The sequence below is a fragment of the Castanea sativa genome, chromosome 4 (genome assembly GCF_040712315.1).
Source record: "Castanea sativa cultivar Marrone di Chiusa Pesio chromosome 4, ASM4071231v1".
Taxonomy (NCBI): domain Eukaryota; kingdom Viridiplantae; phylum Streptophyta; class Magnoliopsida; order Fagales; family Fagaceae; genus Castanea; species Castanea sativa.
The window spans coordinates 39902986-39916746 of record NC_134016.1 but is presented as its reverse complement, the minus strand read 5'-3'; the positions used below and the strand labels follow the sequence as shown (position 1 = coordinate 39916746).

The window sequence follows — 13761 nt, the reverse complement described above, 5'->3', positions numbered from 1 at the left end:
GTTAAAAGATAATTGGTATTTATAATTTTGGCTCATTGAATTGTCTCTTTCTCAGTCTTGCTAAACGTTTGCATACGAAAGCCATGACATTTTTCCGTCTAATCTATTCTATTTCTGCACGTACGCCATGACGACATCTATGATCTACAAAATATTCAACAGTTGAATATTATTTATGAATGTTATTTATTAGAATAATGTGAATAAATAATATTCAACTGTTCTTGACAATGAATTAATATTTACTAATACATCTTTTTGCTCCTCCGGATTGGAACAACATTAAACTTTAGTCTCAAATATATTATATATAGTTTCTCAAAAAAAAATTATATATTGAACTCAGTCAAAGGAACATTTTTACATCATTATGTTTTTTTTTTTTTTTTGGGAAATAAAGATTGCAAAAAGGCTAACAGGCACGAACGGAAGAAAACTATAAAGAACAAAGCAATTGCTTAACAATAAAAGTTTCTTAAATATGTAAATAACCAAGAACTTGGTCGTTCAATTAGATGACATTTTTTGGTGTTTTATAGAAGACATTCAGGATTTAAATCCTAAATCCCCCAACTATCAAATTAGCAAAAACAAACTATAAGGTTAGTATATCACTATATTGTATTACAAATTTTATGAACACTTCAAAATTTATTATATAAAACTTACAAATTGATGTGTAGTCAATTACAAAAATAAATAATTCAAACATTCATTATAACTATTAATTTATTCTTGATTATTCTAAACACAATAATATGATTCAATACATGTCCACACAACGCATTCACAAGTCAAAACCCAAATCTTCACACAATACCAAATTTATTAATATGCATTCATTATAACTTATTAATTAATTCTTGATTATTCTAAACACAATTAATATGATTCAATACATGTCCACACAACGCATTCACAACCCAAATCTTCACACAATACCAAATTTAAGGTATTACAGAATTATTACGGTGTAGGCATTTAGGGATTTTATGATAAAGAACTTTTGCTAAATGTTGTAACAAATGCACCATCGGAAGCTTTATCCACACTTGATTTGCTTCGTCTACCATTCTCCAATTCTACATCATGCTTGAAACAACAAGCACATCAATAAATGTTAAGAAGGACATCACATGGTGTCAATTTTTGATATTTTTAAAAATTAAGTAATTTTTCCTTATTTTATATTATTTTTATGGTCACATTCAAGTCCAATTACAATACTATGCGCAATTTAGGAATGCTTGTGGGAGTGGGGGGAAAGGGTCAGTGTTCAAATCTCCAGGAAGGAGTTCCACACACATATACACTTAGATTAGGTTAGAGTAGAATTCTATCTTGTATCAAAAAAAAAAAATACTATGCGCAATTTAGGAATGTTATACATGCTGGTTGAGTCTTCTATGCCATATAAATATGCAATAAAATAGGGACACAGTAAAATTTGACAATAATTTCACATTCAAAAATTAACATATCACCTCAAACATGAGTCTCATCTAATATGCAATTTGGAATTTCTTTTAATAGCCCACATGTGAAGTGATAGGCTAATTTGAAAATGTTGTGAATTTTTGTTTTATCCTAGAACTCATAAATATGCCTAAATGTAAAATGAAAATATATAATTCATCTATTGATAAAATTTATTTTTTTTAGGCTTCAAAAAACTTTTATGAAGTTAGGGGTTCAGTCTAAGTTATAATAAGCTGTAGTTTGAATAACCTTATAAAAAAAAAGGCCTAATTGGAATAAAATCTAATTTTTTGACATTTTTCTTTTTGTGTCAAATAGAAACACATAGTTATGTCCTCAGTACCACATTGGTGCAATTTGAGTTCTTCCCCTCATGTGCAATATCTCATGTTAATGAATTTAAACCCCTTTTTTTTTGTTAATTACTACTAATAGATGTTATTGATCAAAATTCTTGTCCCCCCACCGCCCTCCTCCCTGTTTTTCTTAGGCTAAATGGAAACAGAACCTGGTTGTAAAACTATTGTCATCAAGAAGTGAATGTTTGAATTCTTAGGATTCATGCTTTCCATTTTTTGAAGGCAGAAAACCTTCAACAATAAATTAATAACCAAAAATCCATTCCTGATTTTGAAGAAATATAATAAAATAAAATAACTTCTTTGCAGGAAAAGATGAGAACAAATAATGTCATATGTGGTGTGGAACACAAGGATTTTGATTCCCTTGTGATTATAATTAGGTAAGCAGAATTTGATCCTAATACCTTTTTTCACTTTTGGGCCAATTTAATTCACACACACACAAATTGGTGTCGATAAGTCTATAAGAGCACTACCATCAAGTGTGTCAAATGCCAAATATTTGGCATTTGACACACCAAACACCATTATTTAAGCCTCATGAGGTATTTCAAATGTGTCAAAATTGTACAACATGCTACAGTACCGTGATAACTTTGGCACGATACGGAGCAATATAGCACATGACTTTATTTTTTTTTTATTTGTCTTTCTCTCTCATCCCACCGATTCTCTTCATCTTCTCTCTTCGTCACTCTCTATCTCTTCCCTCTCAGTCCTCCATGCTTAAGATCTCTCTCATCTTTGCTCAAGATCTCTCACTGCCTCACCTCGCCGCCAACCTCCACAGCCCTGGCCGCCGACCTCCCACTTCAAGACTCTTATTTTTTCTCTCTTTGTCACTCTCTATCTCTTCTCTCTCCTCCCTACTCAAGATCTCTCGCCGCCTCACCTCTCCGCCAACCTCCACAGCCCTTGCCGTCGGCCTCCACGGCCCTTGTTGCCAACCTTCAGATCTCTTAATCGGGTCGTGGGTGTGAGATTTGGGATGGGTTCCGATGTGTGGGTTTTGGGTCATTGATTGATCGGTTGGGTTAGGATTTTGGGCCGGTGGTGGTGTCATGGTTGTGGCAGTGGTTGGTTAAGTTTTGGGCTGGCGATGTTTGTGGCTGTAGTGGGCTGACGGTGTTTGTGGCTATAGTGGGCTGACGGTGTTTGTTAAAGATTTTTAAGTTTTTTTTTTTTCTCTTTTGTTGAGGTTTTTTGGATTTGGAATTTGTTGTGGGTATTTGGTTGTTTGTTTTGAGTTGTATTTTGGGTGGTAGAGGATGCTCTTGGTTGTGGCGGTGGTTGTAGCAGTGGTTGTTGGTGGCAACTGCCACTGGGTTTGTGTTTGTATATTGGCTGGTTTTGAGTAAATATATTATTTAATGTGGTATATATATTATTTTAATATTTAGAATCAAATAATAGAATATCTGATAAATGGTATATTGTAAAATAATGTGTTAAAATGATAAAGTTGACTTTTAGTGTGTTAAAATAGTTTTTTTTTTTTTATGAAAGACCTGATGGTAACAGGCCCTAAAAAAAAAAAAAAAAGTCTAAAACATGCATAATGGCCTAGCTAGACAAATTAGACTGACGGGTTTATGTATGTAGTTGGGGTCTCGATGGTGTCAATAACTTCAGGCCTATACTGACTAAATTTTGGGTATAGTTTCCAGTCATAGGCCGAGCTACAACAACTACAAGGCCAACAATGAGAGATGGACTTCTCTATCAACGGTGGCCCTAGTCCCAACTCCTAGGGTCCTTTGAGCCTTTGACCATCCATCAATGATATTGGATTCCATGCATGTCTCACAGTCAAAAGACTAAAAGTTAGGCATATAGTTGTTAATTTTCTCAATTAAATTCAACAATGTAACAATGTGATTGCATTGATCAATGAATCACATAGTTAAATTCTCTATTGTTTCTCAAAAAAAAAATTTCTCTGTTGATTTTAAAAAAGATAACAGCCTTGCTTGAATTTAAGTTTAATTGGCCCCAAAAACAAAATGACACATTTGTTGAAAGCTGTAAGCATATGATTTGGGTTTTTTTTTTTTTTTTACAGGTTACTTTTCCTATTCATTGAGCCAATTCTTATTTCTTAGGAATGCCTTGTTAAACTAACAAAAGCACAATATTTATGCTAGAGCAAATTTCACGCTTGTAGATCCATTTAATGCTTCTCCAGTTAGACTAGGGACTACTTAAAACTGTTTTCCTGCCTCATACTAGGGAGTGTGTGAAGCATTAAACAAACCCCTAACCTTAGCTTATCGCCTTATCTAGTTCTTTAAAAAAATTATAGTAGATAAAATGTAAAAGTTAAATAAAATAAGTAACAGATTCACATGAGACCCAAAAACAGTAAGAAAAATAAAATAAAAAATAAAAATTTGAAAAAAAATATAAGCAATAAATTTTCTTATAATCAAGATCCAATAGAATTAGTATCAAGTCAAAGGAGGTCAAAAGAAAGAATGTGCATCCAAATCTGTTTTATTGCTGTGGTCCTAGCTCTACAATTATCACCTCCATAAAATAAATGCTTCTGCAGATAGGACATGATCGGCCTCAAACACATGAAACTGTCAATTGTCAATGAATGAGTGAGTGAGGGAAAAGGATATCGTTTTTGTGCTTTTTATTTGTTCATTTTAAAAATAGGTCTTAGTTTACCCAAAATTTTTACACATTTTTCAAGCATAATTTCTTGTGATTTAGTGCTAGGCTCAAGTTAAAATGATTTTGTTCTAATTACAACAAATTATAGCAACAATTGTGGGAAAAAAAAAATTGTATTCTCTTTTTTTTTTTTTGTCTGTCTTTGGTCAATAAAAAACACACAGCATGGCACATCACAGTACACTTCGATGGTGAAACCAAAGTTGCACGTTGTTTTTACACCAAGAAGCATCTTTAATTAAACAGGCCCTCAAAGATACCATTCCCTCTTGATGTCAAATTCCTGCTATGTGCTAAAATGCAGGTGATGCTATAACCACTTACGTGAGGTGAAATTATTGGGTACAATCAGACTTCTAAAGCATTAAATGCAACTAATAGTTGTGGATAAATGATAATGGCAAAAGTTCATCCTCAGCTTTCACTTGATTACTGTTTTCAATTTTCTTCGCATTGAAGTTAACATCAGAAGAAATTTAACAATTTTTTGAGTGCTTATTACAAGGTTTAAGCATCAGAGTGGTTAGAAGAGAAGTTAGAACTTAGAAGACCATTTGATGGAAAAATTATTTTTAATTTGACAAATATTAATAAAAACTGTAGGATGTTATTTACAATTTCGAATAAGATTATGAAATTGATTGCTCAACTTTTTAACTTTAAAACATCTTGCAAACAAGTGATATTTTATGGTGTTAAAGCAAATCAGGAAGAAGAAAAATACCAATTATGAAATATTTGAAGCAGAACATAATAACAACAAAGCATGTACTATAGTAAAAAGGGACTATCTATTTTTGAACCCCAACATTTACATTAAAGAAAAAAAGTCCTAGACCCCTTAAAAAATGCCCTTTGAACCAAAAAGAAAGAAAAGAGAACCTTCCATATCTGTCCATCATATTTTCATCTTTTCCTGAACAAAACCCATGTACAAGCAGCTAAGGAGATATCTACTTTTAGTTTTAGCCTTCCAAAACTTCCTATTCTAAAAAATATATTCTTACTTTCAACTGTTCCTAATCATCACCTCAATCTGCTCTTTGTACAGTGGTCTTGAATAAGAGGATGTACAGCTTTTGATCCATTGAGAAATACATGAACCCACCTACTGAATGTGTAACAAAAGACCCAAAACTTGTCCCCACAATACAGTGCCATGCTGGCCCATACACCCCATCAAAATCCTGCAAAATCACAACCACCCCACAAAAATCTTTTACCACATCAATCAACTCACATAACAACATTAAAAAAAATAAAAATCAACAAAAAACCTCAAGTAGGTTTCTCAACAACAAAAAAAAAAAAAAAAAGATAATATAGTCATGATCAAAATATGAACTAATTACATTGCAATAAACAACAATTGATTACCTTTTTGAGAGTCAAAGCAAGGGTCTTGGAAGTGAACTTTTCCATACTATCATAAGCCTTTCTAGCACAATCCACAGCATGGATCTGCATAAATGGTGGCATATCAGCCGAAACCACTTTCACACCATTGCTTGCAAGGATATCTGCTAAGTCAACCTGTGAGTCGCAGAAAGACCTCCTTCTGCCACCTCTCACAGCTAATGAAACTGAATCTCTCTTACTTTCATGACAATCTTGAAGATCCTTCATTTCTACATCCTTCAATTTCTCTGACAATCTCTTAACATCAAGCTCTTCATGGGATTTTTTCTTTTTTTCATTCACTTTCACCTCATGAAACTTTTTCTTATCCAACTCTTTCTTGAGTTTCTCTTTAGAAACTTCCTTTCTTGCTTTGGTGCTGTCTTTTTCTAGTTTTGGAGCAATAGTTGTTCTGGTGAGGTGGTTTGATTTGGTTAAGGAAAACATGGAGGAATCAACAGAAACAGTCAAGGCTTTGGCTTGTAAATGGGTGTCTATAACACATGGGGCTGGATGTGGATTGGTGGGGTTTTGGGGTTTATGTGCTTTTCTGTGATATGGGTTTAATCTAGAGAAGCTGTGGGACATGAAATAGGAGGGTTTGGAGGATAAAGGGGGATCTGAGTTTGGTCTTATGTGGTGGTGAGAAATGGTAGTGGTGGTGGGTTTGAGGTGCTTTTTGATGAGAGTGGGATCCATGGATGGTCTGAGTTTGGGTTCTTCTTCTGCTTTTGCTAAGATGCGCCTTTGGGTGGTGTGGTGAGCCATGTTGGTGGGGAATAGGAAAAATTAGGAGTAGGTTCAAGGGAAAATGGAGGAATATAAGGTGGTTGGGCTTGGGTATTGGGAGAGGAGAAGGTATATGAGTTTGGGGTACATGGAAAATGGTCAGTGGTGGGGTTCATTGGGATAGGGACTTGTGTGGTGACTAGTGTGAGATCTATTGCTGTTTTGTTCTAACATGCGCCGGGGGCGGAGGACATGGGAGGTTTGTGCTTGGGTTTGTCTGTTGACTTGATTAGTTTTAGTTTAGGTATTAAATATAAAAATATCTATGTGTTTGTTAAAGATGTATTAATGTCAGCATCATACATGCTATTACATTCAAAGAAAGAAAATTAATCTTCATTTTACTTGACTTGAAAGCGAAAGGATCCTAAAATTGAAAACTTTATCTACACAACTTCTATAGTTGCTTGCATTATTCAATCACTTCCCTTTGATTGGGCCTAGATTTCATCTCACATGTGTGATTTTTATATAAAAGAACTCAAGAGAGATAATAATTTTTAAACAAGACTACTTCTTAAATACTCTCGAAGAACGATAAATGATACTTTTTACACTCATATTCATTATATAATTCACTTATTGAATTCATGATGAAATTCACTATGAATGTAAAAGAATGAAACATCATTTCACTATATTTCAAAAATACCTAAAAATTTTCTTTTAAACAAGATTTTTTTAGCAGAACTCATATTACTTAGACAGGGAAAGTGTAGAACTTTACTTGCCTCAAAAAGGTGTTTAACATATCTGATTACAATTTTCTTTGTTCACTAAGCAGAAGATTCTACATATTTGGTACTACAGTTGCAGCAGTTATGTATTATTGAACTTTTAAATTAATGTAGATCATGCATCAATCATGAAAAATAAGAATTAAGAGAGAGAGAGAGAGAGAGAGAAATATCCTAATGGCATCTACTTTTTGATAGAAGCTGACTAGATTACCCATGATTTGTAGTAATAGATTTCGTCGTGATGGGCAATAAAAATAGGGCAAAAGACCATAACCAACAACAATGTCTTCTACAGAAGCAGTAAAGCACATGGCTCTCATTATTTCCTTTCTTATTAATTATTAATCTCATTGCTACGTGTCCTTTCACGCCGATTTTTGCAGGCCATTCCTTCTAGTTATTTATTTTTGGAGACATGTATTAAGAGGTACACACAAATGTTAACAAAAAGACATACATCACGAGAAGAGTTTTGAATTTTCGAAACAAAAACATGTGGTGTCACCTCCCTGACCTCTACATCCGTACAAGTGGATTGGAGGAGATTTCAACATACTGGTTTAGAGTTGATCTTTCTTTTTTTCTTTTTTCTTTTTTGAGAAACATGCCAGTAAGGCTTTATTGATGAATAATAATAAAGAAACATGTCGAAGAATAACAGATAAAACATCAGGTGGGAACATCTTCTAACCGAACTTTGTAATCAACTAAGGACTTGGCTGGCTAATACATGTGCAGCGACATTACCTGTGTTTTACATGGTTTAGAGTTAATCTTTATCCTTTGGGATGTTAACCCAAAATTACATCGAAGGCTGTGTTTGGTTCGACAGAAAATAACTTTTAGAAAATGTTTTACGTGTTTGCGGGTGTTTGGCAACAACTGAAATCTTGGTCAAACGGAAAATCAGTAACATTGACCGTAAAATACTCCCTCCCCACCCGTAAAACATTTTCCATTTCTATTTTACCTTCAAATAGAAATTTTCCAGAAAATCCAGAGAGACAGAGCACGAAGAGAGAGAGAGAGAGAGAGAGCACGAAGAGAGAGTAGAGAGAGCGAGATCGCGCCCCAACCCGCGCCGGCGAGATTGCGTCTTCGCCTCTCTCTTCGTCTAACCCAGTCGCCGATCCCAGTCTGATCATCGAACCCAGTCGCCTCTCTCTTCGTTCTTCTCTGACCGGATTTGAGCAGTTTTTTTTTTTTTGGGTTTTGTTGTTCTGTATTGAGAAATCTCTCTTCATTCTTCTCTGACCAAATTTGAGTTTTGTTGGTCTGTATTGAGAAAATTTGATGAGTTTTTCTTTTTTGGGTTTTGTTGTTCTTGAGAAAATTTGATGAGTTTTTTTTTTTTTTTTTTTGGGTTTTGTTGTTCTGTATTGAGAAATGATATTTGTTTGAAAGCTGAGAAAATGTGAAAAAATGTGAGCAACAAGTAAAAAATGTATTTTCTATAATATTTTCAAGATCACAACCAAACACCTGAAAAGATTTTTCAAAATATTTTTTAAAATGCTACCAAACACCTAAAAATATTTTCTTTTTTCGAAAATATATTCAGCTGAAATCATTTTACACTCGGAAAATATTTTACCCCCAACCAAACGCACCCCAAATATACCACTTTTAGTGAATATAAGAAGACTACAAAAGAAAAAAGAAAACAAATTCAGCGGAAAAGATATTTCAAAACTCTTTATTTGCTCTTTTTGGGCATGAATTCCAGTAAAATCTATACATTGGTCAGAAGTATAACTTTGAATTCTTATGCATTTGGGCTAACATTGGGCTTTTGGGTAAGAAAATGAAAATCATCATGCATAGGTCCCAAGAGTAGAATAAGTTCCGAATCAGTATGTCTCCTCCCCCACCCCCACAGACTTTCAGACTCAAGTCCAACAAAAGGAGGTCTTTATCATTCTTTTATATTTATATATATATATATATATATTTTGAGAAACAGCAAAGTCTATTCCACGTATTTGAATTTGATAAATATGATGTTTGGTTAGACTGCTCAAATGGTTGTCAAAAGATACTTCCATTGAAGAGTCTCTAGACTATATAAGGAATTCAATCTCATGCAACGATGTCTCAACAACACCATCACAAAGAACATCTATTTCTTTCTCTACACAGATTGAACATTAAAGATAGATAATAGATCTCACTTTAGATAACTAGAGTACTATTTTCCAAAGGTAGACAACAGTATAAAATGTGAAGGCCATTGTAAAAAGAAAATAATACATCAGTCTAGTTTGTTCAATTCTTGAACATTTTTCTTTTGTACAGCTCAAACCTGCAAGAATTTTTTTTTAGTTTACAACATCAACAAGAATACACAAAGCACTGATTCAGAATGAATGATACAACACAAGTCTCTGATTCTCATTGACCATAAATGCTGAAAGGTTAATAAAACCTGGATTTATATTTTCCTGAACAGAAACTATAATGGCTCTGAGAAATTGAAACAAAGAGGTGCTCGACATTTTAGAACTCAGTATCGTAGCATTGCCCAATCAGCAGATGACGTACCTTGAAAGGAACTAAAAAAGAAAATTTGAGACTGATGTTATGTGAAGGATGTTGACGTCTGACCTCCTAATTCCATGGACTTGGTAGCCGAGCATCTCTAAAAGTAGATGTACCACCAGATGCTGCAGGGGAAGGAGAGGATGCAATGTAATTTGTTCCTGATACAGATAATGTGGGCAGGTTTCCAGAATTCCCCGGATGCCCAGTGGGAGCAAAGCGTGATGGACTGCCAGTTGCCACTAAACTCGTACGTGAGGGGTGTGAAACCTTCACATAAACATAACATACTTGCATTAACATGTTGTGCTTCACAAAAATAAACCAAAGGGCTCCTAGTCATCCGATGTGTCAACCATCATATTGAAATGAGTAATGGCTACTTTTTCTTTAGTCACAAAAGAATCTAAAATTTTTAAATGAATGGGCAAAATGATTAACCACATGGAAGGAGAAAAAAAAAAGGGAGAGGTTATGCACTTGGCACAAAAATAGTGTGTAAGACACAACATTTATTATATAGAATATAATATGATTTTTATCTAAGATGCCTTGGTTATAAATCTATTACAAACACAGGTGTACATGTACTACGCCACATAGGACTCATTTAACAGTAGACTGTAGTATAGGGGTACTGGTGGAGTACATGCAACGAAACTTTCATGTCTAGTTTCAAGTAATCCTCCCAATAAATATGTTACTATTCAGAGTCAATAACTTTTTTTCATTATATACTATGAATCTTTCAATTAGAGACTATTATATATTATGTTTGAATAGTGAGTGCTATACTTCAATCAGGCAAGTGCTTGTGCTTTCTGCCTAAGCTCTAAGAGGCCTGCGTGCTTAAGTGTGCTTTACAGCTTTACTGATACTGCTTTATCCTCCTCTCTGTTCTTACTATCGGAAGAATTGCCGCTTGAGCTATGACTCATTTTCTCTTTTCAATAAATATACTGCTTCACCCTTCTCTTTGTTCTTACAATTGGAAGAAGTGTTGCTTGAGCTATGGTTCATTTTCTCCTTGCAACAAATAACTTCCTATTCTGTTATTGTTTCCATTCTTTAAGTCAGACCTGCCAGAACTTGGTCCACAGCTTGTACCTTACAATGGGCTATAACCTGGGCCTTTCGTATGGCAGTAAAAAATTTAAAAGGCTATGGTGATCATAAAAATGAGTGGTTAATTTCAGAGATGAGCTTATTTAGCATGAGACCAACTCAGGCTGCCCCAATTGACAGTCCTACTTCTACCTTAAATCTCTAACTAAAAAATGTGTATACTCAAGTTATAAATTCTCAACAAAACCCAATAACAAAACAGTCACGACAATCAGAAGTCAATAAAATGTGAAAGTAATCAGAGGAAATTAATAATTAAGTTATAAGTTCTCAACAAAACCCAATGACAAAACAATCATGATAATCAGAAATCAATAAAATGTAAAAGAAATCTGAGGAAATTAAAGCTGGAGAAAGCAGCATGCTTAGATACTTCACTACATGATACAAGTCCTAGTCATTTGTAAACATTACCATGTGTTGATTATAGACTGGCCTTCGAAGAGGAGACTCTGAAGATGGTGACATACTGCTAGTCCGAAGCACATGGCGAGGATTAATGCTATGATTTAAAGGATCATCAGCTTCTGTCCCTTCCATATCTCCACCAAGATTTGCCTCTGAGCCAATCCTCGGAGCAATATGCCTAGTCAATGACCCCATGTCATTTGCTCCATCCCCTTGAAGTGGAACAGAAGGACGAATCGCCATTCCTTGCATACTATTTCGCCGCTTTAGTTCTTCCTCTGCATGCAAGATCTGCCAACCACCGCCAATTGATTATATATACCTATCAAAATCATTGTCAGAGCAAAAAAGGGAGAAAAAAAAAAAGAGCAGTAGAACGTGGTTCCAACACAACACAAAGCAATGAGTTATGCACTTATGCGTGTAACATCTAAACAGAGACCCAAACAAGAGGAGTATAAAACCAAAGCTTACCTGCTTTAGCACTTGAACTAGATTATGTTTCTTAGCATTCAAACTTTCTAACTTATCTTCGACCTCCCTTTTCCTCTTCTGTTTTTTGTTTAACACATCCACTTTGTTGCTTACCTACCAAAAACCAAAATTAAATACAGTAAACAAACATTGTAAAGAACAGATACCGATAACTTAAAAACTCATACTTTCAGAATCAAAACCCATGTTTAGCTAATACTTTTTTTTTTCCCAGCAAATTTGGGGAGGAGGGCTGGTGGGGTTCGAACCCTAGTGCTGAAACCACTTGGGTATCCCTCGAACCCCAATGTTTAGCTAGGGATTCACTATTTCTATAACATGTCCGAGATTCTTAAGGTAATGGTGAATAAATATTACAAACATTCTGACTCTCAAATAAACTTAAGCTTCTTAAGGAAGCAATATCGTAGGGAAATTTGCCACCTTCTCTTCATCTTTCATTACCAATTATACATACAAAACAATGTCAATTGTTAAGCGTCAAAGTCTACATAAATGGGAATTCTTTCTTTTCAATTTGTAAATGAATTGGTGACCAAATGTATGTAATTGTATTCAGTGCACAATTCTAGGAAGCACGGACACGGATATGTGTACGGGTGGTGGTACAAAAATGGTGACACGAGCAATTTCTGAAAAATTATTTCACGACACAGCTAGTACCGACACACTGGTACAATGCGCGGGTAGGACACTCCAAATGAAGTGTCCTTGTTTCCTAAGTGCACATTTCATACCAAAAATCACCACCAGCTATATCTATCATCTGCAAAAAAAACGCAATCTTCACAGACAATTCAAGTTCAATCAAACAAGCTCTTTGTAATTCTCATCCAATTACAATAACAGAAAAAAAAAAAATTGTAAAAAAAAATAAAAAAATAAACAGTGATTACCTCAGAATTAGGGTTTGCGATTGCCAAATCAGCAGGTTTTGTTTCGGCAGGCAAAGCTTGTCCATCGACATCGGCACCAACCGCACCGGAATCGATTTTCTCAGGCTTCAAATCCGGCGCATCAACAACAACAACAACCGGTTTCGCCGAGCAATCACCGCCGTCGGTTCCTCTCTGATCGTTTTCCTCGTTCTTCGGCGGGGCTTCTTCGCAATCACCGGCCTTTTCCTTTTCCAACTTAGGCTCAACCAACGCCGGGATCTCTTTCGGAGCATCGGGTTGCTGGTTCGGGTTCGGGTTCGGGTCCGGGTCAGGGGTGGTGGTGGAGTGGAGGCGAGAGAGGGCTTTGGAGCGACGGTGAAGGAGAGACTTGAAGTCTTTGAGGGAGAGTTTAGGGGTTGGCATGAGCCATCGACGAGGCACATCGGGAACTTTGTGAAGGTTCCCTCTGTATAGCGATATCGCCACCATTTTTTTAAATTTCCGATTCTCCTTTCTCTCTTTCTCTCTCTCTGTGATCCGAATCTGATTGACCCGTGGATAGTCTGTATCTATTTCTGGTTTGCTTTCTGTTTTGTTTTCTGAACAATGTTTTGTAATAGTACAATGAATGGTTTGCTACAGGTCGTTTATTGGGAATAAGATCACTAACTACATGATGTCTTTAAGTGGGTTAGATTGGTATTTTTATTTTCTTTTTTTGACCATATTAAATGTAACCAAAATAGAAACATTAAGGCCTTATTTAGTAACGGTGTTTAAAAAATGTAAACTGTTGTTTAAACTTTACAATACATATTTTCACACACTTTTTTACTCACACGTATTTTTACAAAACTTAAACAATATTGT

At 35.0% G+C, this 13761-nt stretch overlaps 2 protein-coding genes across 2 annotated transcripts; both read right to left on the bottom strand.

Moving 5' to 3' along the window:
* Positions 1 to 5229: 5229 nt before the first annotated feature.
* On the bottom strand, positions 5230 to 6848 carry LOC142630705 (uncharacterized). The gene is made up of 2 exons (XM_075804733.1): positions 5898 to 6848; positions 5230 to 5707 (listed from the first exon to the last, which is right to left on the bottom strand). The coding sequence occupies exons 1-2, from the start codon at positions 6684 to 6686 to the stop codon at positions 5552 to 5554; spliced, it is 945 nt and encodes a 314-aa protein (XP_075660848.1). The 5' UTR covers positions 6687 to 6848; the 3' UTR covers positions 5230 to 5551.
* Positions 6849 to 9649: 2801 nt separating this feature from the next.
* LOC142632133 (uncharacterized) lies at positions 9650 to 13515 on the bottom strand. Its single transcript, XM_075806548.1, has 4 exons — positions 12910 to 13515; positions 11993 to 12106; positions 11525 to 11809; positions 9650 to 10255 (listed from the first exon to the last, which is right to left on the bottom strand). The coding sequence occupies exons 1-4, from the start codon at positions 13378 to 13380 to the stop codon at positions 10055 to 10057; spliced, it is 1071 nt and encodes a 356-aa protein (XP_075662663.1). The 5' UTR covers positions 13381 to 13515; the 3' UTR covers positions 9650 to 10054.
* Positions 13516 to 13761: the final 246 nt, after the last annotated feature.

Bases quoted from the DNA above. Each gene is read 5' to 3' on its own strand.
- LOC142630705 (XM_075804733.1), bottom strand. From the start codon at position 6,686: ATGGCTCACCACACCACCCAAAGGCGCATCTTAGCAAAAGCAGAAGAA. The intron at 5,708-5,897 runs GTAATCAATTGT...GTGATTTTGCAG, and splicing joins TTGCTTTGACTCTCAAAAAG to GATTTTGATGGGGTGTATGG.
- LOC142632133 (XM_075806548.1), bottom strand. From the start codon at position 13,380: ATGGTGGCGATATCGCTATACAGAGGGAACCTTCACAAAGTTCCCGAT. The intron at 12,107-12,909 runs GTAATCACTGTT...GGTTTTTGGTAG, and splicing joins TCGCAAACCCTAATTCTGAG to GTAAGCAACAAAGTGGATGT. The intron at 11,810-11,992 runs GTAAGCTTTGGT...GGTGGTTGGCAG, and splicing joins TAGTTCAAGTGCTAAAGCAG to ATCTTGCATGCAGAGGAAGA.